The sequence below is a fragment of the Eucyclogobius newberryi genome, unplaced genomic scaffold (genome assembly GCF_026437365.1).
Source record: "Eucyclogobius newberryi isolate DKJ021-1_F unplaced genomic scaffold, fEucNew1.0.hap1 SCAF_14, whole genome shotgun sequence".
NCBI lineage: Eukaryota > Metazoa > Chordata > Actinopteri > Gobiiformes > Gobiidae > Eucyclogobius > Eucyclogobius newberryi.
In genome coordinates this window covers 24,758,905-24,781,853 of record NW_027315768.1, presented here as the reverse complement: position 1 = coordinate 24,781,853, position 22,949 = coordinate 24,758,905, and the positions used below count along the sequence as shown (strand labels likewise).

The window sequence follows — 22,949 nt, the reverse complement described above, 5'->3', positions numbered from 1 at the left end:
TCTCAAGTATAAGTTCATAATTTGTTTATTGAAACAAATCCAGCCTTTTTAAAAGAAAAAATAGATGGAATATTTTCAACTTTACAAATCCTGTCTATTCACATATTTACATAAATAAATAACCAAGGCAAGCCATTTAAAAAAGAAAATTCACAAGTCAATCTCATGTAGTATATTCATATGAACGGCCTACGGTGCATAACATCACTGAACCTTTTACATAATGTTAAAAACTAAACACTGATGCGATTATGGCACTCGATTCATTAATTGTGTGGTTTGGTTTTTGCTGTATTACTATGTATTCAACATTTAAACTCATCTAACGAAATACTTTATAGGTAGAATTGGAAATGTAATTTGTATTCAATCGCCACGGTGCTGGAAGACACAAAAAAAAATCCTCGTGCAGAAATGTGAGCACACCAGGAGAATTGCTCTTCAAATCTCCAACGATTATTGCAGCACTGTTCAGTTCATGGTAACAGGTTCCAGAAGTTATAAATCAAGTTCATACAGTTTAAAGTTCAGAAAGTTGACGATTAAGTAGTGATAATTTAAAGATGTGATTTCAATGCAAAAATAAATGTTCCGTAACGTTCCTTGAGAGGAATTATGTATTCACTGAGAGTATATATTGTCCTCTTTTTTAAATGTTTTTTCCAAAGATGAAGAGGCAGAAACAACACTACTTCAAACATTAAAATAAAAGGTGTTGTGCCGACAAATATATCTTGGAAGAGTGCAAGGACCACATCAATCAACGCTTCAGTTCTCATCAACCTAAAAAGACAACGAGAAAGTTAGTTCCCTTTATCCAAACGACTGTATTTGCATGATGAGGTTTACTTACTTTCATCGTCCGAGTCAAATCCAAAAAGTGCGGAGCAGGTGTTGAGCGATTTGTGTTTGGTCAGTTCCTCCAGTGAACCGAAAAAGGACAGACATTTGTCACAGCGGTGTCTAATCTTGGGCTCCGGGTCTTGTTTAGGTTTTGGCGCCTCTACTACGACGTACTCCTTTCTGCGCTGATTCCAGGGCATGGTCTTCTTAACTGTAGCAGGGCCGGTCTGTTCCAGTTTCCTTTTGCGCATGGTCAGCTCCGACTCCCCCATGTACATGGAGGGCGGGAGTCGCAGTAGAGGGGCTATGAACAAGGCTTTGTATGCGGGGTCATTGGGAGTAAATGTACGGTGTTCTTCAATTAACGGCACCTCTGGGACTGTGGGTTCACACACGGTCGCTATTGTAGTATTCTCCGAGCGGTTTTTGACATTTAGAGGGTCCTGTTCGTGTGGCCCTTTCTTTTTCGCAGGCGCTGGTTTGGGAGAACTGGACAGTGGGTCTGTTTTTTCATAATACCCGTTAATAACTGTTTTGGAGTTGGCCTCGTCATTGCGTGTTTCTATATCATCAATATGCTTAGAGTCATTTAACTGTTCTGTAGCCAACTGTCTCAAGTCTCTTGAAGTGTTTTTATTCTGTAGCCACAACTCTTCCACCTTGACTCTCTGCTTCCAGGGGGCTTCCTCGCTCTGTCGCTTGTGTTTGTTGGGGCCAGTTTCTAAGTCGCTTTTCAGAGGCGTGGGGATGTAGTGCCTCCACTCGTGGTCGTTGAGTCCAAACATGTTGCTGAAGACGTTCTCGCAGGCCGTGTACATGCACTGTGGTCTGAGGGGCGTGTGCTGGCTCTCGTGGCTCCGCAGCTCCTGAGGTGAAGCAAAGCGCTGCCCACAGCTCTGATGGTAGCAGAAATACTGCAGGTTCTCCAGGTGAAGCTTCAGGTGCTCCTTGAAGTGTGGGAGAAGAGTGAAGTGCCTGGAATAGAACAAGAGAGATGTTTTAGTGGGACAACGCAGACAGTATTTAATAAAACAAAATATACATATTAATAACAATCTAAAAATGTCTTCTTTCTTGATTATGGGCTTTCAATATCAATTTCGGAACGTAAACAATACATACTTTCAATAATTTAAATAATAAGGAAGCAGACCATTATAATTCTTCAGAAGTAGAGAAAGAGTAGTAGTACCATAGTAGTAATGTGATCATTGTTTTTTTTTAATCAGTATTGACCCAGCAGCTTCTTTAGTTTACTTTTTTAAATACTGTGGTTAAGGCTAATGCTTCTCTATGTACTTTTGCTCGCTAGCACACAAGCTGCTACAAACATGCTGAATTCACGCTAATAAACGGTTTTACGACGTTCAATCCATACAAAAAGGCCCTACATGGTCCAGGAAATAAACCATGATATATAATATTTTAGTGTTACGATTATTGTGAGAAAAAACATCAAGATTTAAAGATTACTCATCATTCTAGACAACGGTGACATTTTCGTTCATTCTTGTGGTCTAACTATGATAACTATGCTACTGTTCCTTAAATTTGTGACCGGGTTTACAAAATGTAACATTCTGAAAGACAAAATAATGTTAACTGTGACAAAAACAGCCAAATATAAAAGTTCTATTCTGGAGCTACATATAATATTGAACAAAAATACTTCATTTTGCTTCTAAAATAGTCTCCATTATTATTTTACTGGTTCTTACAGATGTATTGCCACATGAATAATCACAATTATCGATTGACCTAACAATCCCGACATCCCCAGCTCTGAGCGGGCACACTACACTACTCCATAATAAACACGGGAGACGTTACCTGAGGCAGAGGATGCACTTTTGCCGGGTCCATTTGAAGATGGCCTCCTGAACCTTCTCCTCGCGCAGGTGGTACTTCATGGCGTGTTTTGTCATGGTGTGGCCGATCTTGTAGAACACTTTGTCGCAGCCCTCGCCAGGACACAGGTAATACACAAGGTCTTTAGTGACAAACGGTGCCTCTCCTTCTCCCTCCTTTGCACCATCTCCCCCTTTCCCTTCAACAGGACAGTCCTTCTCTTCTCCTTCCTTCTCACACACGTCTTCTGCACTTTCTTCTTTGTCGTCTTCCTTCTCCACCGACGTCTTTTCCTTTTCCCCATTCACTTCGTCCTGCCGCATTGGTATGTTTTTCAGGATCACCAAACTGTCTTCAATCACCACCTGCTCCTCGCTGAACACAAAGTCCTGGGGTACGGCGTTCTGGTTATATTTGTTGAAAACGTACCGCTTCTTGAAGAGATTGCGCACGTGCCTGGCGATCCGCTCTTCTCTCTTCAGTTCGGTGAATTTGAATCTGCACGATTTGGGTTTAGTAGTTGGTTTGGGCTCGTTGTTTTCGGCTGGTTTGAAGTCCTCCTCTGCTTTTAGGTCCTCGTCCGCTTTTGGGTTCTCGTCGAGAGGAACGGGGGCGGCTGGCGTTTCCGTGCCGTTGGCTGTAGGGGTCGGTTGGCACGCGTCGGTCTCGGGCTCCGGCTTTTTCTCTTTGATGATCTCATCCATCTGTTTGCCATCAGGGTTTTCTTCATCGTTTTCACTTGTTTTATTATCCTCACTTGTTTTGTCATCGCCACTAGATTTCTGGTTCTTCATTTCCTCGATGTGCTGCTTGACGTGTTTGCTTGCCACAGAGAACTCCTTAAAGCGCTGGCCACAGATGATGCACAGTTTGCGTTTCTTCTTCATGTGTGAGAGGGCGTGTCTCAGCACATTCAAGCCTCGGTAGCTTTTGTTGCACAGCTTGCACGTGTGTATAACGTGGCTGTATTCTTGTGTCCGTAAGAGTTTCTCCTGCCATGAGCTCTTCCCCTTTACCTGCAACGAGAAGCAGACATTCAGTTTATTTAAAGCGGCTATAATAAATATATTATAGGCTCATCTAAAATAAATAGGATGTATGTATATTGTCAAGAGTAAAATACTTCAAGGCTCGTCTATAATTTGATCCTTTTCAAAATGTATTCAAAATTTGGCGTGCCTCATTTAACCTCATTCTACTCTCCAGACCTCGCTGCATCTATCGGTGTCCCTGGGTCAATCAGAACCATTTTTAAAGCCAAAAGACACTTTCTGCCATCTTTATGAAGTGTTTTTTCAATGTATGTTCTTTTCTCCCCCCAATTTTTTTTTAAATAAAATAAGAGTATCTGCAAACTCTAAAGAACAATTTATTCAAACCACTTACACATTTTCAAACTTAAGATGATACCGTTGCTTTTTCTGGTGAAGGGTCTGGCACCTGCTCGTCTCTGGAGATAATATTGCTTTGCTCTAAATGGCATTGCATCTCCATGGAGACAAGCATGTGCCAGACCCCCCACAAGAAAAGTACCATAGAAACACCTTTAATACATTAAGATACTTTACGTTACAATTCTGTGCATTATCGAGGTAATATATGTGAGCCTACCTCCGTCTCTGATTTCGCCTCCTCCTCCTCCTCCTCCTCCTCTGCTGAGGTTTCTTCATTTCCATTGGACTGTTCTGGTGTTTCAATGGACTCCTTAACTTTACGAATGTCTTTAGCTTTTGGAGCGTCTTTATATTTTGCGGCGTCTTTTGTCTTTATGCCGTCTTTATATTTAGGAAACTCTTTGGACTTTGTAGTCCCTTTCGGTTGTCCCATCTCGTCCTCGGCATTGTTGGAGTTGAGGCAGTAACTATGAAAAACCTCCACTGCAGAGTCCATCAATTCGAAGCTCGGCCCGTCCAGCTCAGGATCTCCTTCAACCGCCGGGACTCGAACTTCTTCCGCAGCGAGACTGGTTCCTGGTACTGCTTGAGATTCCTCTGTTTGCCTCTCAGCTTTATCAAGTGCTTGGTTTGAATCCTCATTTTTGGCCTGCATATCTTCCTCCTCAGATTGCGTTTCAATTACAAGCTGAATTTCATTGTCGGGATAACTAAGCTCAACCCTCAAAAAGGGTTTCCTTCCTCTTTTCTTCCCTTTATACAGAATCTGCTTGACTTTTAAATACTCCTCTTGGTCAAGAGTCTGTACTCCCTGTAGCCACCGCTTGTGTCCTTTTCGAGTCAGGAGCTGGCTCTTCACACACCTGGTCAAGTACTCTCGCTTACGGTTGTACGGGTACTTAACAGGTGCCGCGTTCTCTCTGTTTTTGTGGTTACGTCGGAGTGCATACGAGTCGGACTTGCTCGCGTGCTTGGGTTTAATATTGTAAACAACTTCTGGATCGTCTTTTCTATTAGCTTCCTCATTGACCGCTTTCTCTTTCTTGATTTCATCTTTTCTTCTCCTCCCTCGTCTTCTCTTCGGTACGTTTTCCGTTTCGGTCAGAGGCTTAACTTTCTCGCCGTTTGCGTTTTCCACTGGACCGTTTACGTTGCCGCTGCACTCGGGCGGTTTAAGAGATTCGGATTCCTCTACAGGGGAATCGTCGGCGCAGTTGAAAGCTTCTTGGGCTTCGCAATTTTTCTCCTCTTCTTCAATTTCATTCAGGACAGCCGCCTGCATCGCTTTGTCACTGATCAACTCCAAGCAGTGAGTCCTCAGAGTCAGAAGGTTCCAAAACTCAGGGTCAAAACACAGGTGCTCCTTTAGTTTCTGAGGAGAGAAAAACACCAGAAAGATTACATTATTGATTTGCTAAACTTAAAACGTAACATCTCACGCATTGTTCTAGTATTAAATATTGAACTACAATATATGGACATTATTTTGGATTTTGCCATTGTAAACTGTGGTTACAGTACAGAAACAGGTAGGCCCCAATGGAATTATAACATGGTCTCAAGCTCATGAAAGGCCCCTTTAAAGAAAAAGTTAGTGTAATATAAGGAATATTACACTAACTTATATTACACTAACTTAAGTGGGTAAATCTTTCAACCATTTTTTAGAAGAAACTGGACAATTGCTTTTATAACTAATGGCAAAAGTATTTGGTTACATTTTCCTGTTGTGGTAAATAAAATAAATGGTCACGCGCTTTTGTGCTTTTCTAGCCTCACTGGGAACTCCAAGCATTTTACATGAAGTATTCACACAGTCCAACACAAGTTCTAAGAGTCTTGACCAAAGATACAATAGGCCTACCATGATAATTACTACGGTATATCAACTATAAATATTAGGTGGAACTATATTTATTGTGTGCACTTTCTTTTTTGCTACTGTTTTTGTTGTTGTAGGATAAGATTTGAGCTGTAGAGTGGCGAATAAGTAACTTTCTAACTCAATTTACCATTTAGTTATTGCATCTCCTATTATACACAATATTGTATATTTAAAATAACAGCTCTGGAATTATCTGGCTTTAAGATGGTATCAATTTCGTGACATTTATCTAGCAATATATCGCACTTCAAAATGTGTTATTGTGACAGGCCAAGAACACAACCACAACTGCGGGAGTGGGAACTGGGCCTGAACGTTCAAATCATTGGAAATAGTTGACAACTAAGCTACTGTCGCCTCATGACCTCACCTGCAAAATATGGAAGCGAACGCAGGTCCTGACAGGGCTGTTTTGTGGGTGCAGCTCGTCATCAGGGTGCTTGTACAGAGAGCAGACAGTACGGTAGGCCTCCAGACTGCGCTCCTGACAGAACACCAGCAGGGCACAGGCTCGGCAAATCTCCAGGTCATGAGGGAGCAGGAAGGCGATGGTCTTACACACCAGAGACCGCGTAACTGCGTCTGAGTGCAGGTCGCACAACTGCAGGGCTCTGGCACACAGCTCCACACACACCTGAATGCCCTCATCGCCAAGCTTGAGGATGAATATGCAACATTCAGTTAGAAAATAGTGCAAACAAAGACTTATAGGTTTAAAGTCAACTAAATAAATAGGACCCTCAGCATTGTGTCGTAGCTCACCTCTGTATGGACCAGTTTGATGAAAGGGAAGACGGATCTGACGTTAGTGGCAGAAGAAGACAGCCTCAAACACTCAGAGAGAAACTCATGTCTCGATGGATGAGCTCTGAGGTACAACCTGCTCCAAATGAACACCAAGTCCCTGCAAAAAATAACACAAATTTCATCATCATATTCTACATTTGTGGTTCATAGAAGACGTACTCTGGAAAATAACTCACCAAATGTAGTACATGTCTCCATTGTGTAACTGCTGAGTAAGAAACGTCTTACAGAGTGACAGCAGGAGCTCGTCCTTTTCCACACTCTCTGTGTTACAGATGATCTCTACAGCATCTCGTCCATCGATTTCTGCCATCTGAATACCAAAATACCACAAATATTACAAAAGGCACTTGCGCAGGGAATACTTTTTAGTATTCACTCACTTCTTTGAGAAGGTGTTCATGGAGCGATGACTTGTAAAGGCAGGTCAGGTAGGCCTGATGGAAGAACAAATGTTTTGCCATTTCCTGATTCTCCAAGCAGGATTTACATAGTGCCATGGCTTCCTGTAACCGCTCACAGGCCTGCAAATACCGAACTCGTAGCTCAAGAAGTATGGGCAACTCTGAGTTCAAATAGTCCTCAACTGCATGAAAAGAAAACAGAGTAAATTACATAATGTAATTTAGAAGAGCAATCGCTTCATTATTATATCAGCTACATCTAAAACAATAATCCCACCCTCTTTTTGAAGGACATCAGCCTCTTTAAGGATTCCCTGTAGCACAGGATTCTCCCATGGGCCTCCAGACTTGAGGGTCAACTTAACATGATGTAGGTAAATGTTTCTATGTCTCAAAAGTTGAGAATGGCATTCCTGCAAAACCATTGTTATGTGTTCAAAATTATTTTTATTTGAGGAAACATGAGATGAAAGTAACAAACAGATTGAATAAAATCACATTAATTTTGGTTACCAGAAAAGAATCAAATATGTCTTTAAGAGGCTGCTCCCCATATTCTTCTTTGCTGAAAAACAGCAACAATTCAAAGAAGCTCCTGCAAGAGACGCACAAAAAGCCATTCGAGACATTAGTACAAGAGACTAGTACTACAGCCTAGATAAACACAAAGCCCTTCACTAAATGCACCATACTTACAAGGCCAGACTGCTGAGCACATAGTGGACATGTTGGCAGTCATCGGGGAAGGCAGCAGTGGCTTTGGTGAAACTGCAGAGCGCAGTCCTGAGCACCTTCAGCTGTGGGAGAGGAACGTGCCATTGTCCAGTGTATTCTTCGACCAGCTGTGAAGAAACAAACATCAGCCACCTTAGCCAGCAGACAATGGGACAAAGATGATCAAGAAATTGCTTGATTTTGATTACACAGACACTTTCGGGCACATTTCATTCCCTATAGAACTGCTAGCGTATTTTCCTTTATAAAACAATATTGCAACTAATGCATCTTGCAACCGCAGGCTATGACAACGCTCCGCAACAGATAACGTTAAAATCACCCAAAATACAGCACCACTTTTAGATAATACAAGTTATTTGGAGGAAAAAAAAACTAAAAACCGTGACTTTAGTTAAAATATATGAAAATAAATCGTATCTCCAGATTATCAAAGAGACAGGTGCTTTACACATTGATATTACATAGCAAAACCGGCTAACTTTCCTCCTATAGCAACTCAGGGCAATCAGAAATGCAAACAGCTCTCTAAGAACACAACTAAACAAATAAAGAGGTGATATCGTTGCTCTTTTACCACAACAACGCCCAATCCGAAACGGTTTGGTTAAAACAATGCAACAGAGGAAGCTAAACGAGAGGCTAACATTAGCACGAAGCTACAAACAGAGCTGTGTTCCGCTCAAAGTCAGGGGAAAGTGAGGCTGTCGTACCTCACAAAACGCAGAACAGTATGTTTTACTGTTGAAAGCCGCTTCATCCACACAATGTCTGATACACAGTGTTTCTAAGGCTGAATCCAGGCCGTCTGTCTCCAGATCACTCTCGCTGTCCGCCATACTGGACTCAGATTCAGGCGCATAGACCAGGCTGCCAGGTGCAAAGAGCAATCTCCTCCTTTCAATGTGGGACACACGCGGCCAACATGGCAACCTCATCCCTAAAAGTGGTCTTTTTCAAGACTCTTGACAAAAAGTTTGAAAAGTTATTGATTTTTGGTCATTGTGAATATTTTGGCAAGTGTATTAAACCCTTCAAATGTGTAAACCGATGTTAGTGCTTTGAAAACTGGATCTTGGCTGTTCAAGGTAAATTGAGTCCATTAAAGCTGAAGGGATCATAATTCTAAATGGTGGACCGAGTGCATAAGGTGCATGAAATCGGTGCATCAACGAAGCCTACTGTATTCATTTATAATTGTATATTCATCAGATGCTTTGATCAAAGCCTCAGTGCGCCTTAGCCTTGTCTTGAGACAGTAATTGATCTTTAACGCTAAATGCAGCGCCACCAAGTGGAGGGTGGTGCGAGGGGCATAACGCGTCACCAGCAATGAACTGGGAAAATACCATGGAAAAAACGTACTGATTACTGAATATTGGTTATTATGCCCGGCAAATGGCTCCGCTTATGTAGACCTCCAAACAGTTTGAGCCTGTTGCTCAAGGATTTGTCTACAGGTAAGTGTACTTTTCTTTGTATAAGAAAGAGTCCATTGGGACATACATGGTCATCACAAGATATTTGTCAGCTTTAGTTGAGTTATGGAGCCAAGTAATCTTGAAAATAACCAGATTGTGCATAATTAGAACTGGAGCCAAGACCAACAACAGTAGGCCCACAGACCGTTTAAAAAAAAGTGATAATTTTCCTTTCCTAACATCTGTTTTAAACAAGTTCCTTAATTAGTGTCTTGTTTCTCATGATGGTAGAAGGTGTTGCTCATGAATGTGGCCTGATCTGACCTGATTTGTAGTACACGTTTCATCCACAAGAGTGTGCCAATATACCAAGATGGGCCTGACATTTGCAAGTAGAATGGACACTGAAAGGTGCCCCTCCAAAGTGTACTTTTTTCTTCTACAAAGAGTGTATGTGTTATTATAGGAGGATACATAAGACAACATGACAAAGACAATATAGAGCATGTTTCATTGTGAATTGTTTATTGTTGATTAGTTGCACAGCATAAAGACAAAAAACAACAGTGTACAAATACTGGTCATATCTGTCAAAGATGTACACAGTATAAATGGCACGCTTCATCTCGTGGTAGAGATACACCCTCACACTTGACTCAGCCACAATATTTTCATCAGCACTGTATGTGCCCTCTCGGAGGCAGTAAAGAAATAGTAGTTCTATTCCAAGTACATGAGTAGGAGTGGTGTAATGAGGACCTCTCGCTGGTGGCTCACTCAGTCGTTAATGCTGACAGAAGTAGGGATGGTTACTTAAAGGATTTCAGATAAATCTATATATATATATATATATATATATATATATATATATATATATATATATATATATATATTACATTTCAAAGCTTATTCAATAATACTTTTATTGCTGAAAATCAATACTTAAGTTACAAATTTACTCATTACTTTGGCAGTATTTTGATCTTGTAACTTTGGTCAATTTAGTTAATCTTTGGAGCAACACTGAATGACTTTCTGAAGGTACATCACCAGCATGATTTCATGAAAATAGAAAGATAACATTATACTTTGCAATATTCTCCATTGAGATTGTTGGCCCTGCAACGAGTTGGCCACTGTCCAGGATGTACCCCGCCTAAGGCCCAAAGTCACTGGGATAGGCTCCAGTCACCCACGACCCCGAAAGGGAACAAGCGGTAGAAAATGAATGAATGAATGAGATTGAAGGTTTTATGCCATACTGTTGTTATACTCTAGTCGAAGAAACAACATTTCCATGGAGACAAGCAGGTGGAGGCTCCTCCAGGCCAAGCATGAGTCAGGTTTGTGAAGATGCAAGCCCGCTCACAGTGGATGTGTGTTTTTCAGTGCAGTATGTTTTTATTGATTATTCAAAAAGAAAAACATTTTTAAAAAACATGCTTTTATTTCTGTCTATTTTGTTTGCTAAAGTTACATGGTGGGGCTTTATGAAATGTGAGATTCAAGCTTCAAATAAAAAAAAGAAATGTAATGTAAAATGAAACAGACATGTAAAGATAAAATGTGTACATGTTTAACCATCATACTGACAGTTATTTAAAATATTGCACCTGCCCATCACATTCTCATTATACTGTGGTGTATTTTACAGATGTACTTAGCAGTGTGGCCTACATAAAACCAGGGTGAGTTGGAACAGTCGTATTGGTTTTAGCTATTTCAAGACTTAAAATGGGGCTGATGGCTAATGTGCAGCAGGCAGACCTCAGAAAAGGTCAGCCGTGGCCCCATTTTCTAAAAACCGACATGTCAGTGTGCCACAACACAGCAATTAACATCAAGGAGATCAGGCTATGCTATTAATAGAAGGACTTAGATGGCTAGTGTCGAGCTGATGCCATTTGGGTTGTTCAAGTGTCCAGAAATGGGTGTCAATCTGCTCCTTTATGAGATCATACTCTCAGAAACAATCCAACCGATAATTTTTGTCCATCTTGCCATTAGTATTTCCTTGTGGCCATGTCTCTAGAGGAAAATTGTATAGCGTATATGACCATGCATAATTGTAACCATCAGAGAAAATGGCTGCACCTAATAAGTCGTTGGAAAGCCTTTTTGAAGTCCTCGTTAAAGATGGTGTAAATGAGTGGGTTGATCAGGGAATTGATGTAACCCAGCCACGTCAAAAACGCCTCCATCTCCATCGAAATACTGCAGGAGCCGCACGTGTTGACAACCACTTCCTTGACGAAGAACGGCAACCAGCAAATCACAAACGCCCCGATTATCAACCCTAGTGTGGACGCTGCTTTGCGCTCCCTCGCTCCCGAGATCCGTGGCCCTTGGGAGAGCTGACTCCGCCTCGATTCGTTCCTGGACTCGCTTTGTGATTCGAGCCGGCGAGATTTGAAATGGGAAGGTTTGACGGACACCCTTACTTTTTGGGGTTCTTCTGTTGATGGTTCAGAGATAGACTTTTCCACTGGGCTTATCGGCTCCGGGCTTTGGGCTCCTGTTTCTCCAGCGCCCTCTCCTGGCGGGTAGGTTGAAGGTATCATTCCATTGGTCACGCATGAATGACGACTTGCCCTGCTAGCTTCCCTTCTCATGTACAAGGTTTGGGCGGCTCGGTAGATCTTGTAGTATAAGATTAGTATCAGTAGCAAAGGTATGTAGAAGGCTCCGAATGTTGTGTACAACGTGAACGTAATGTGGTGGTGCGTGATGATGCACTGGTCTTCGTGCTCGGCGTCCCCACTGTAGTAGCGCCACAACATGGGTGGAAGCGATATGAGAATGGACAGAAGCCAAACTAGAGCGACCATAGCGCCTGCTCTTGCACCGGTGCGCTTGCGAGAATACTCTACCGCATCAGTAATCGCCCTGTAGCGGTCGATAGCAATCGCAGCTAGGTGCAGGATCGAACACGTGCAACAGGTGATGTCCACACTCAACCAAATTGTGCACACCGCTTGACCCATGATCCAGCGCTCCTTTTGAATGTACATAATACTGAAGGGCATGACGAGAACGGCCACGAACAGGTCGGTCACGGCTAAGGAGCAGATGAGGTAGTTGGCCGGGTGGTGGAGCTTGCGCGTGACGCCGATAGCAGTGATGACCAGGCAGTTGAAGAAAGTTGTCAGGATGGCTAGGATGGAGAGGGTGATGGTCAGCAGAATCTTACTGGTGGGGATGAGGGGGAGCTCCAGGGATTCATATTCACTGGTGCTTGTGCTTGTGGAGAGCACCCCCTCGGTCCAGTTGGCAAAATCCATTCTAAAAAAGAAAAAGACGACATTAGTGGCAGAAATACAGCAAAACGGCTTTTTCAAACAATGGAAAAAAATGGAATGGCACTCTCAGGTCGTTTGTCAGATTACGTTTTGGCAAATAGCTTTCATCAGATAATGTCTTTCTTTCTTTGGACCACAGTGTACGCATTTGCTTAAAAGGGACTCTATTTTGAACCATGGGTGAAGAACAAGTTTTTGTTTGATTTTTTAGCCCCACTCATTTAGTCTCTTCCCTCGTGCTGATGTTGAATCATGACAGAGATAGTCACATGTCTTTTATAATTTATACACAGGTCTTTTTTCTCAGATGAAACCCTAACACCTATTTCTTTAAGTCACTGGTTTTATAGACAGTATAGACAGTTTGACTCCGTGACATAAAGTAGACAGAAATCAACTAAAACTCGATCAAAACTAAACCAGTACAGTTACATACATTTTTATGTAATGTTTAGATACTAGCTACCGTATTTTCAGGACTGTAAGTCACATCTTTTTTCATAGTTTTGGCCAGGGTGCGACCTATACTTATACTTATATTTATACTTAAATACTTAAATACTTAAATACTTATACTTATACTTATACTCTGGAGTGACTTATATGTGATATTATTTGTTATTTTCACACTTGCAACCTTATTTCATACTCCAGTGTAGAGATGCACCGATCAATCGGCCGCCGATTAAAAAAGCCGTTTTTACATCCAATCGGCTTCAATCGGTGACCGATTGTCGTAATTTCCGGTTTTCGGCCGATTAAACTGTCCTGCATGCGCTTGTGCGTTGCAGCTCAATGCGCCCAGAGAAAAACAGCTAAAGTTTACATCCAGTTTACATTCAAAGTCGATGTAAACGCGCGTCGAACACCTGCGTTTTCCACGGCGCAATTCCTGCTTTTTCGGCGTGGAGCGCGGCGCGTAGGGTGCGTTTTGGCATTTTCCGCTCTAGACGCCTTGACGAGCGTATAAGCTTCAAGGCGTTAAAATTGTTCGCCGCAGAAAAGTTCAGATTTGTTCAATTTTTCTGCGGCGAGGCGGCGCAGCAGCCAATCAGAGATGACGCTCCTTTTTGTTCCTATTCTGTATATATATATTATTTTTATATATAGTTATTTATTTTTCTTATTTTCCACAAAATAAATTACATTTTATATTATAAAACGTGTGTCCTGTATACATGCACCTTTTTCATATATATAATACTGGATAGTTTGTGGGAAAATCAGTGGCTGGATAGAAAATCGGTATCAGAAAAAACGGTTTTGTTAGGTCAGACCTCCTTAAAAAACGGAAATCGGTATCGGCCAAGAATTTTGCAATCGGTGCATCTCTATTCCAGTGCAACTTATATATGTTTTTTCCCCCCAAAGATGCATTTTTTGGCTGGTGCGACTTATACTCCGGTGCAACTTATAGTCCGGAAAATACTGTAGTAGTTTTATTGTTGTTTATTTTTAGTTTATTAGTTCATTTATTAGGGACAATGCTCATAAAACATTGACTTACAGGAAAGATGCTTGTGCCAGGTTATAGCAAAGTTGCTTATTTCCACCTGCAGTCCCTGGACAGGTTGATGTCAAAAAAGCATCTCTCAAAAGTATTCGTAAAGATATTGGCCATACCTTTACATAACTTTCATATTCTCAACAATCAAAGCCTTTTTCTGATGTTTCTTTGGGCTTTGCGGCCTGTGGTATTCTTTCAGTGACCGGCCTTTGTTAGATCTGTAGAAGTAAAGAGTACAGAAACCTTGCCCGGTCAGGATTCGCCTGGATTTAAAACGAAAAATCTATTTATTGTGAAGCTTTCCATTTGTGAGACACCCTCAAGGTCAACACAAAGTTCTAAGGAATCATAAAATAAAAAGTCTAGTTCAGTTGAGTGAGAAAGAACACCAGAATGGTGGTTGTTAGCTGCATTTTAGTCAAATGTATGGGAATTAGGAAAGAAAAACAAATGGAAAATATCTACAGCAAATTAACTAACCTAATTATTATAAGTAAAAGTAGTAGAATGATTTGAAAGAATTGTGAAATCCACTAATGTTTGTTTTAATGGTATAATTCTGCCCCACCTTTCCATTATGGGTATTTTCACTTCATCCATTAACAAGTCAAAGTGCATTCCAAAGATACGTTTTTACTCTAATGCCTTTCTGAAGATAATAGACGTCGGCAGTACTCAAAGTGCTAAAACATTAAATGCATCACAGCCTTGAAAATCTATTAAACTTGTCTAAAAACCTTTCACTAGTGAGAGAATGAAATCGCACCTGTCAGGGTTTGAATACGCGTGCACTGTGGCTTCAGTGAGCTCCAGATTGTTCGGTGCAGTCGGTGAACTCTGCCATCACGTCGCTGTGTTCCCTCATCAACGCCTGCAAGACACACAGAGAGAAACTGGGGTGAGAGAGACCTTTAAAAGTGTTAAAAGACAGAAGACCAATACACTTTGTTGCAACCATTCTGTGTTTGCACTCGAGAAAATGTACAAGGCTGAACATGTGATCTAATACAACAGAGGTTTCTTTCCAACTTCTTATCATTGCTTTAGGCTAATCAGATGCTTCTAAATGTGCCAAGAACTGCATATTGATTTGGCAAAATTTCCATATAAATCTTTTGCATACCAACACAAATTGTTCTGCCTTGGGATCGTCAAAACAACTTGTATAACTTGTATAGTGCGTACCGTAGTTAGGAACCAAGTTGACTGATTAATTTTTTTAATGGCATATGCAGTTTTCACCATAAACAGCATAAGTAGGATCAGTGCATTATTACGTGTTTGTTTGTTTGTTTGTGTGTGTGCTGGCTGAATCTTTTACAGTGTGTGGACTATTATGTCTAGTTTAGAGAACGGAAAACTCCCGCACACACTCCCTCTCGTCTCATTCTTTTTCAATGTATTGCATTCATTTGACTGATCTTCATCAGGTAACATACGCATAACAGATATGGACGATATTGTTTGAATTAGATTTAAATTTGCACGTTTTGAAAAAACCCATAACATTGCTGCAATGTCAATGGAGTTTTTCAATCATCAAAGTGAAATAAAAAGAAATCCTCAATGAAAAACAGAGGCATAAAGGGAAGGGCAAACATCCTTCTTGGGATAACTTTGATTAGACTCATATGTTAGTAAATTATCCATCCATCTTCTACCGCTTTATCCGGGGCCGGGTCGCAGGGGCAGCAGTCTGAGCAGGGACTCGCAGACTTCCTTCTCCCCAGACACTTCCTCTAACTCCTCCGGGGGGATCCCGAGGCGTTCCCAGGCCAGCCGAGAGACATAGTCTCTCCAGCGTGTCCTGGGTCTTCCCCGGGGCCTCTTCCCGGTGGGACATGCCTGAAACACCTCCCGAGGGAGGCGCCCAGGAGGCATCCGGAGCAGATGCCCGAGCCACCTCAGCTGGCTCCTGTCGACGTGGAGGAGCAGCGGCTCTACTCCGAGCTCCCCCCGTGTGGCCGAGCTCCTCACCTTATCTCTAAGGGAGCGCCCAGCCACACGGCGGAGGAAACTCATTTCGACCGCTTGTATCCGCGATCTTGTTCTTTCGGTCACTACCCAAAGCTCATGACCATAGGTGAGGGTAGGAACGTAGACCGACCGGTAAATAGAGAGCTTTGCCTTTGGGCTCAGCTCCCTCTTTACCACAACGGTCCGATGCAGCGACTGCATCACTGCAGCCGCTGCACCGATCCGCCTGTCGATCTCACGCTCCATCCTTCCCTCACTCGTGAACAAGACCCCGAGATACTTGAACTCCTCCACTTGGGGCAAGGACACCCCACCCACCTGGAGAGGGCAAGCCACCTTTTTCCGGTTAGTAAATCAATTGCATATAAATGTATGTCGTAAACTCGTAAAAGACAGAGGTTTGGCCAATCGAGGTAATTAAAGGTGGTATGGACGATTTTTTTCATTTTATGACCATCACTGACGCTCTTCTCCGCTCTGCCATTTCCTGAAGACTGGGAACTGTTGCTATAGAAACACAGGAGTACAGTTGTTTAATGTGCTTATGGAGCGGAGGCGGCCAAACTCATGTGCGCAGGGTCAAACCAGCTTCTCTCCATGCCAGAAGGTACATGCATTTGAGGTGAACAGCCAACTTAAAATGTTATTCATCCACAATTAGGTTGACATGCTGGATCACTAGTTTGCAGATGATCAAACTTTCGACAATATCAAATCTGACCGAAATCTTCTGCTTATAGGACAACATATGATCTGGGCTAACCACTTGACAAAGGGAAATACAAGAAGCTTTGTAACGCTTTTGTGTAGCATTAGCTTCAGTCCTCCAGAAGGGGGTGCTGCACTAAATGTGGCTAAACTGCTGTCTTTGAGCTTTAGTGGATACCCAAAAATCTTTGCATGCATTTTTCCTTATTATATGTTTTATGTGGAGCAATGTATACTATAGGTAGTAACCGAGTTTCTTGTCATTTCTATAGAAACACCGAAATATTGTTTGGTCAATATACATTTTTTTTTAGAAGAACATTTTAGTGTGAAGAAAACACAGCACAGAAACATCTTATGGGTTTGCCAGAAAGCGTAGTTGTGGATTTATTTGTTGCCATTTAAAATAATATAATTTGGGGGAAATTATTTTTTTTTTTTTAAAGAAAAGCTTAATTTATTGACCCAAAAATATTGGCAGAACCGATCAGTTCGTCAGGTTTGAAACGATCTGCCTCAGAAAAACCCATATCTGGTGATTTCACGATGATTGGATTCGGCCCTGTAGCTCTGCCAAGAAATCTCTGCTCCTCGGCTTCTTTAGGTTTTTAAAATAACATTATCGGCATTTGCGAAAGAAAACCCCATTGTTCAATCTCAAGACAGTATATCATTTAGTTCAACTGTTGTATTTTCCTTTTTGGGCTCCCAAAGCAAATCATATCATGTTATTGCGTCACACCCCAACTGACACCACAGCAGTAACTGCACGACAGCACGGCAGTGCAGCACACGCCAGGAATCACTAGCCACTCAGAAAATCAACTCCAGTAATGTCATATGCTTGTTCAAAGGGTGTGATTACGCTAGACACGGCTCAAATTAGGTTGGAGTTTTAATTTTTCAGCGTCAATGGAGCATCTCCAGGCCTCTTAACAGGGAAACACAGGGAAGAGGCCAAATATGTTCTCTAAAAAGATGACAAAAAACGTGCATTGCATCCGGATGGCGTTCATAACCTCAGTTATGACAATTCATCTGAACTAAATAAATTATTCTTTTTTTTCTTTTTTAGATTCCACTCCATCATTTTCAACTTGTATTCCTTCACTTACCTTATGTCCTCCCTTGACATTCTTTGTATTTTTTGTGTGTGTTTTTTCTAAAAAAAATATGATTATGTTTTTCTGTTGTTGTTGTTGTTGTTGTTGATGTATTGATTTGGTGCAAACTGAATGTTGGACATCTTGATAGTTAGTAGCACTCTCACCTCAGAGCAATGTCTTTTGTGTGGAGTTCATCAGTGGCTATGTTTACATACACACCAATAATCAGATCATTATCTAACTTCAATTATCGACTTATTAGGCAATAGCTTGTAATCAGTTGCGACTGATGTGAGTAATCTAATTTCTTTCTTATTGATCACAATTGTGCAGGCTCTGACAAGACAAAATGTTCTAAATCAGAGTATTTTGTCTTCCAAATACAACAGTTTCACTGAAAATCCCCTGATCAGCTGACACGACACCAGGTGCTCTTTTGCATGTAAATATAAACCAAAAATCATATCTAATTATTTTGTTATCAGATTTTTTACTGGCCATATAAATGTGTTCTGTGGCCCTTTATTTATGATAACTCATGTACAGTTCTAGCCCACCGCAGTCACAGATCACAGAGTACAATGTATTGAAATGCTAATGTAGTGTGTTGGTTCCTGTTGTGTATTATGCAGAGGCTATTAACGATTTCTGTCTCTGACCATAATCATTATACATAACTCCTCCTGGGGCTCTCTCTGAATCAGATCAAACCTCAGGACCAGCGCAGCAATATATTGTATTTTACAAAAGATGTTATCATAAGATGAACACCTTTGCAAGGTTATGGCTCCTGGAGCTGTGACACAAGGGACAATATGATGCACACAGCAAAATTGCATGTTCTTATTACATTTACGGTTCAGACTTATAAAATGTGGGCCTTTGGTAATCAGTGTTTAGTAAGTATAGCATACATTTGCAGAAAAACAAAATGTTGATATCTAGAGATGAGAATTTGCATCTTCAGTTCAATAGTAATTACATGGATTGATGAAAAGGGTTGTATCCGGAAGGGCATCCTGCTTAAAAAAACAAAAGTAACTGCTTTTCTAAGAGGCAGATTTTCTCTGGCACAAATACAAAGCCAAACAGAGAGAAGATTAAGAGTTTCACAATGATTTGTTTCTACTCTTGCTCACTGTCTTGCTGTGTTTTCAAGTTTATTCTCAGTCACGCTCAGTCAACACTTTTTCTCAAGTAATTAACTCCCAATCTCCTGATTGTTTTGCATTTTGTCTTCTCACCCTCAAAGTGTGAATACCACGGTCTTGTCATCTTTAAGCTCCTGTACTGAAATTGATTTTTCAAGCTTACAACAAGAAAATGACTTGGAAAGGACCTGGATATGTAGCTGTCACACTGCAATGAAGCCATGGGTACACTTACATTGCTTTTTTGCCCAATCACATTTGAAGCGCACTATGTTTCTTTATGCTTTCAATTCTTTTGGGCCAAATTGGTTCGCGCCAATAAAATGAGGACTATTCAGTTTCTCTGCAAGACTAACTTTGGTCTTAAAAATAAAATGGCTTCCTTTTGCGTTGGAAGACATTTGATTCTCCATATCAGAAAATGGTTCAATGCAGTGCTTAAAATGCAAATCAGTGTTTTTGTGGAAAGATGCAAAGCAATTACAGTTTTTTTCAGTCGTTTAAAAGATAGCCTTCTGTTTTATTTCATGTGAAGCTAAATTAATCTCAGACCAGATTATATTCTGTAAATTTGGCATCCAAATGTGCACAGATACAATAAATAGACCATTTAAACAATGGAAAACCTGTTGCAATGCATATTCTATTGTTTACACCCCTCCAATGAGAACAAAATGTGGTTATAGTACCTATTTTAGTAGAAATAAGAACCATTTACTTTCTCAAAAACATGCACATGCTTTGTGTATTTGTGGACAGGAAAAATGTCAACTGGATTGAACAATTTAGATTTTTCAGGGTTAACTAAAATGCACCTTAAGCCTAATCTTTAACCATTATAACTGTGTTCTCTCATCATTCGCTTACTCAAAGTTGTATTCCAATGAAGCCGTTGTAGATCAATATTGGGCTTTACGATGAACATGTATGGATATTATAGTTGAATACGAAATACTTGGGGTAGGCTTTAATAATGTCTAATAATGCATAAATAATTGTAACATGGAAAAGTAAAATTGATTCCATAGTTCACTGCATGCTACACGGTGCTTAAATGCAAATGAGTTTCTATACAGAGACACATAATAATTACAGCTTCACATCTGCTGAGCTCTGCCACTCAAACCGTGTATTCTCAGCTTAGCTTGGGAAAAAGATTTGAATGTGAAACGTGCCATAACATACAGTTGTATTGTGCAGTGCGCGGCTACAAGTGTGAAGAGATCGTCTGCGATGATTGACAGCGTGTTTACCAAGTCAACCCCCTCATTACGTTGTTTTTGTACCAGATTATGCACGTTTCAAAAGCTTTAATCCTGGCTGCAAATCCATCAGAGAAACTAAATATCTTATTATGTTAACTGTGTGACTGCAAAGGATAAAACTGCTTCTAATAATAGCATATACATGGTTCATTCATCGTATTGTGAGCTGTATTGTGTCACAAAAGTGCTGCATGTAGATCCCAAAAGAGCTCAGAGACGCCACGAGACGAGCTGAGAGGACAAAGAGAGGCCAGTAGTGTTGTCGATGTCTGATCAATAAATAATGAAGGCAAGCTCGGAAGGAATATGCTGAAAGTTAGAGGCATGGAAACTTTAACTTTGATGGGGCACGCACTTGGTCAATACTGCAGCGAGGCATTAATAGGAAATGTGTCTGGAGGGCATTTATTTCAGGTTGTAAATATCAAATTTTTAGTATGAAAGTTAGAGGTTTTTGGAAAAAGTCTAAAAATGTGCACTAACTCAGAGACAACTGTGCTAATGAGGCTTAATTATTTTGGGGGGAAATATGTAATAGCGTTTTTTGTGTCAAGCATTTGCAATTCATGTTTTGAAAGTAGGATTCTGTTCCCATTTTAAACACAAAAGAAAACATAAATATAAACTGCATGTTTGAAGGACGACGACCAGAGCAATGATGAGTCAGAACAATGCCATTTAAAATGCATCAAATCAGAAAATGACAATCGTTTCTAGGTTACATGGAAGACCAAATCCCATTCATGTACAGTATGTGTTGCACTTACCAAGACTGCAGCACAACAAAGGGAGTGAGGCCGATGCTTATTACTGATATTATCAATATTGTCATGATGATGAATATTTTGCAACATTTATTCATTTACAGGAACACGCTGCAAAGACTACTGAGGAAACATCTCTGATCTGCCCAAGTGAAGTGTTTCTGCTGCTACGATCTCAACAATGATCGTTTTGTAAGCAACGTTTTGTAAATTATTAATCCATATTTTAGATTTGAAAAAATAATAATAATATATTGTGTACAAAAGTCTAAAACTGAAGTGAGGCGGTAGAGTCAGAGAATCATGCTTCAGGAGTCTTCATTACAAGAACACTTCATTCTGTGGTTTACTGTTCATTCAAACATAATCAAACAGCTCAAGTGGATTTAGAGTCTTTAATTGGTCCTTAACTTCTCTCCTTCAGAACAGGAGACTCTTTTTATTACAAAAGAAAGTAAGGGATTTAATAAGAAAACTGAACACAAGGAGGCGCACTTGACTACTTGGCTTTCCCAAAAGACATTTGAATATATTAAATAAGGATTAAAGTGAGATCTTCACACACAATCAACTATTAATTTAACATTCATCTGATTCACTTGTGATTATTGCACCAGCACATACACACAGGATGGATAAAATCGCAGCACTGCACCTTCACAAATCACCTCCAAAATCTGCATAGTTTTTAATCCGCTTAATCCAAAGGAGGGGTAAAGTAGGTTGATACACAGCTCAAAAAACCGAAACAAATGCATAATTTGACTTTAAAGCACAACTGATTTGTCCTTAATCCGCTGTCTAAATTAGTTAGCCGGAGACATTTAATTCAACTTCCGGTAGTTAGCATTTCGCCGTGCACAGGGTCGATACTAATTCATTTAAAAGTATTCACACTTCACACGCCATTTATACCCACAGTTTACCAGGTTGTTCCCCCATGCTTTCTTTACCTTTAAATTATGTTTTAATTAACTATGGATGTTTTGCACTGCTGCTAAAAGACATGGCAGATTTTTTCAATTCAAACAAAGATATTTTGGCGTTCAATCCCTCTATATGCAATGGATACACAGGTCACATAATTACTGATATGTACCGGCATGATTATAATAAAAAGAAAGAGGCCTAAAAATGTTATAGTTTCAATTACTTTTTATATACAGTAAAATAAACATTCAGTGTAAAAACTATGAGATAGAGACTCATCCGCATCATTAGTTGGTAGTAACTGCACCATGACGTTTCATCCGTTTACAGCTGTATCCAGACTACAGATAATTCAGGCTGACAGTTCCACGTTTGAAGAGTAGATGATAGATTAGTCCACTTCACTCAGGGATGATAAAAGCACGTCACATACACACAAGGACGTTTTATCCTTTGGAGTACCATGCAGTTGGGTTTATTGTGAGGGACGATACGAGGGCTGTGTGTAAAACTGTTTAAGATGGGCTGATATGACCCTGCACAATCAGACAGACCTCACCTATGGTCAGATGCGGAGCGCTGTAGGTTATTAACGCCTGCTGTTCCCACCCAGAGCTCACACTTCCAGGGCACCAGAAAAGGAAAGGCTCCGTGTGCAGCCACTTCTAGTGCCAATGGAGCGTTGTGAAGCTCTGTGCGCTTCACGTGTACTTTTCGCTCATGTTTATTTAGTTGAGGTGTACATTAGATTGTGGACACAGTGGTGAAAATGCCACAAATGAGAGAAACTGCGTTGTTTTTCCCGTTAGCTTTGATAGTTGGTCCCTCAGGTCCTACAGACGCGCTCCTGTGTGCAAATGCAAAATACAGAAGTACAGCAGACTTGTATTGAACAGAGCGGTGGT

The 22,949-nt window shown here is 40.7% G+C and overlaps 2 protein-coding genes across 2 annotated transcripts in view; both read right to left on the bottom strand.

Moving 5' to 3' along the window:
* Nucleotides 1–9: 9 nt before the first annotated feature.
* Nucleotides 10–8,791, bottom strand: LOC140359879 (uncharacterized). Its single transcript, XM_072445105.1, has 12 exons — nt 8,630–8,791; nt 7,878–8,023; nt 7,695–7,776; nt 7,459–7,594; nt 7,161–7,363; nt 6,954–7,090; nt 6,733–6,874; nt 6,341–6,625; nt 4,303–5,457; nt 2,674–3,707; nt 854–1,818; nt 10–783 (listed from the first exon to the last, which is right to left on the bottom strand). The coding sequence occupies exons 1-12, from the start codon at nt 8,753–8,755 to the stop codon at nt 779–781; spliced, it is 4,416 nt and encodes a 1,471-aa protein (XP_072301206.1). The 5' UTR covers nt 8,756–8,791; the 3' UTR covers nt 10–778.
* A 1,987-nt stretch (nt 8,792–10,778) lies between these two features.
* The window catches only part of htr1fa (5-hydroxytryptamine (serotonin) receptor 1Fa), a 35,321-nt gene continuing 23,150 nt past the window's right edge, over nt 10,779–22,949 (bottom strand). The window contains exons 2-3 of the mRNA XM_072445100.1: nt 14,910–15,014; nt 10,779–12,619 (exon numbers count right to left, since the gene is read on the bottom strand). Of these exons, the coding sequence (XP_072301201.1) occupies nt 11,413–12,618 (1,206 nt within the window). The 5' untranslated portion in view covers nt 12,619; nt 14,910–15,014 and the 3' untranslated portion in view covers nt 10,779–11,412. The remainder of the gene's footprint in view (nt 12,620–14,909; nt 15,015–22,949) is intronic.

What these genes read in the sequence shown, in the direction of transcription:
- LOC140359879 (XM_072445105.1), bottom strand. Translation starts at nt 8,755, where the DNA reads ATGGCGGACAGCGAGAGTGATCTGGAGACAGACGGCCTGGATTCAGCC. An exon ending in ACATATTTGATTCTTTTCTG is followed by an intron (nt 7,595 to 7,694) that starts GTAACCAAAATT and finishes ATGGTTTTGCAG; the next exon opens with GAATGCCATTCTCAACTTTT. An exon ending in AAGTGCATCCTCTGCCTCAG is followed by an intron (nt 1,819 to 2,673) that starts GTAACGTCTCCC and finishes GTTCTATTCCAG; the next exon opens with GCACTTCACTCTTCTCCCAC.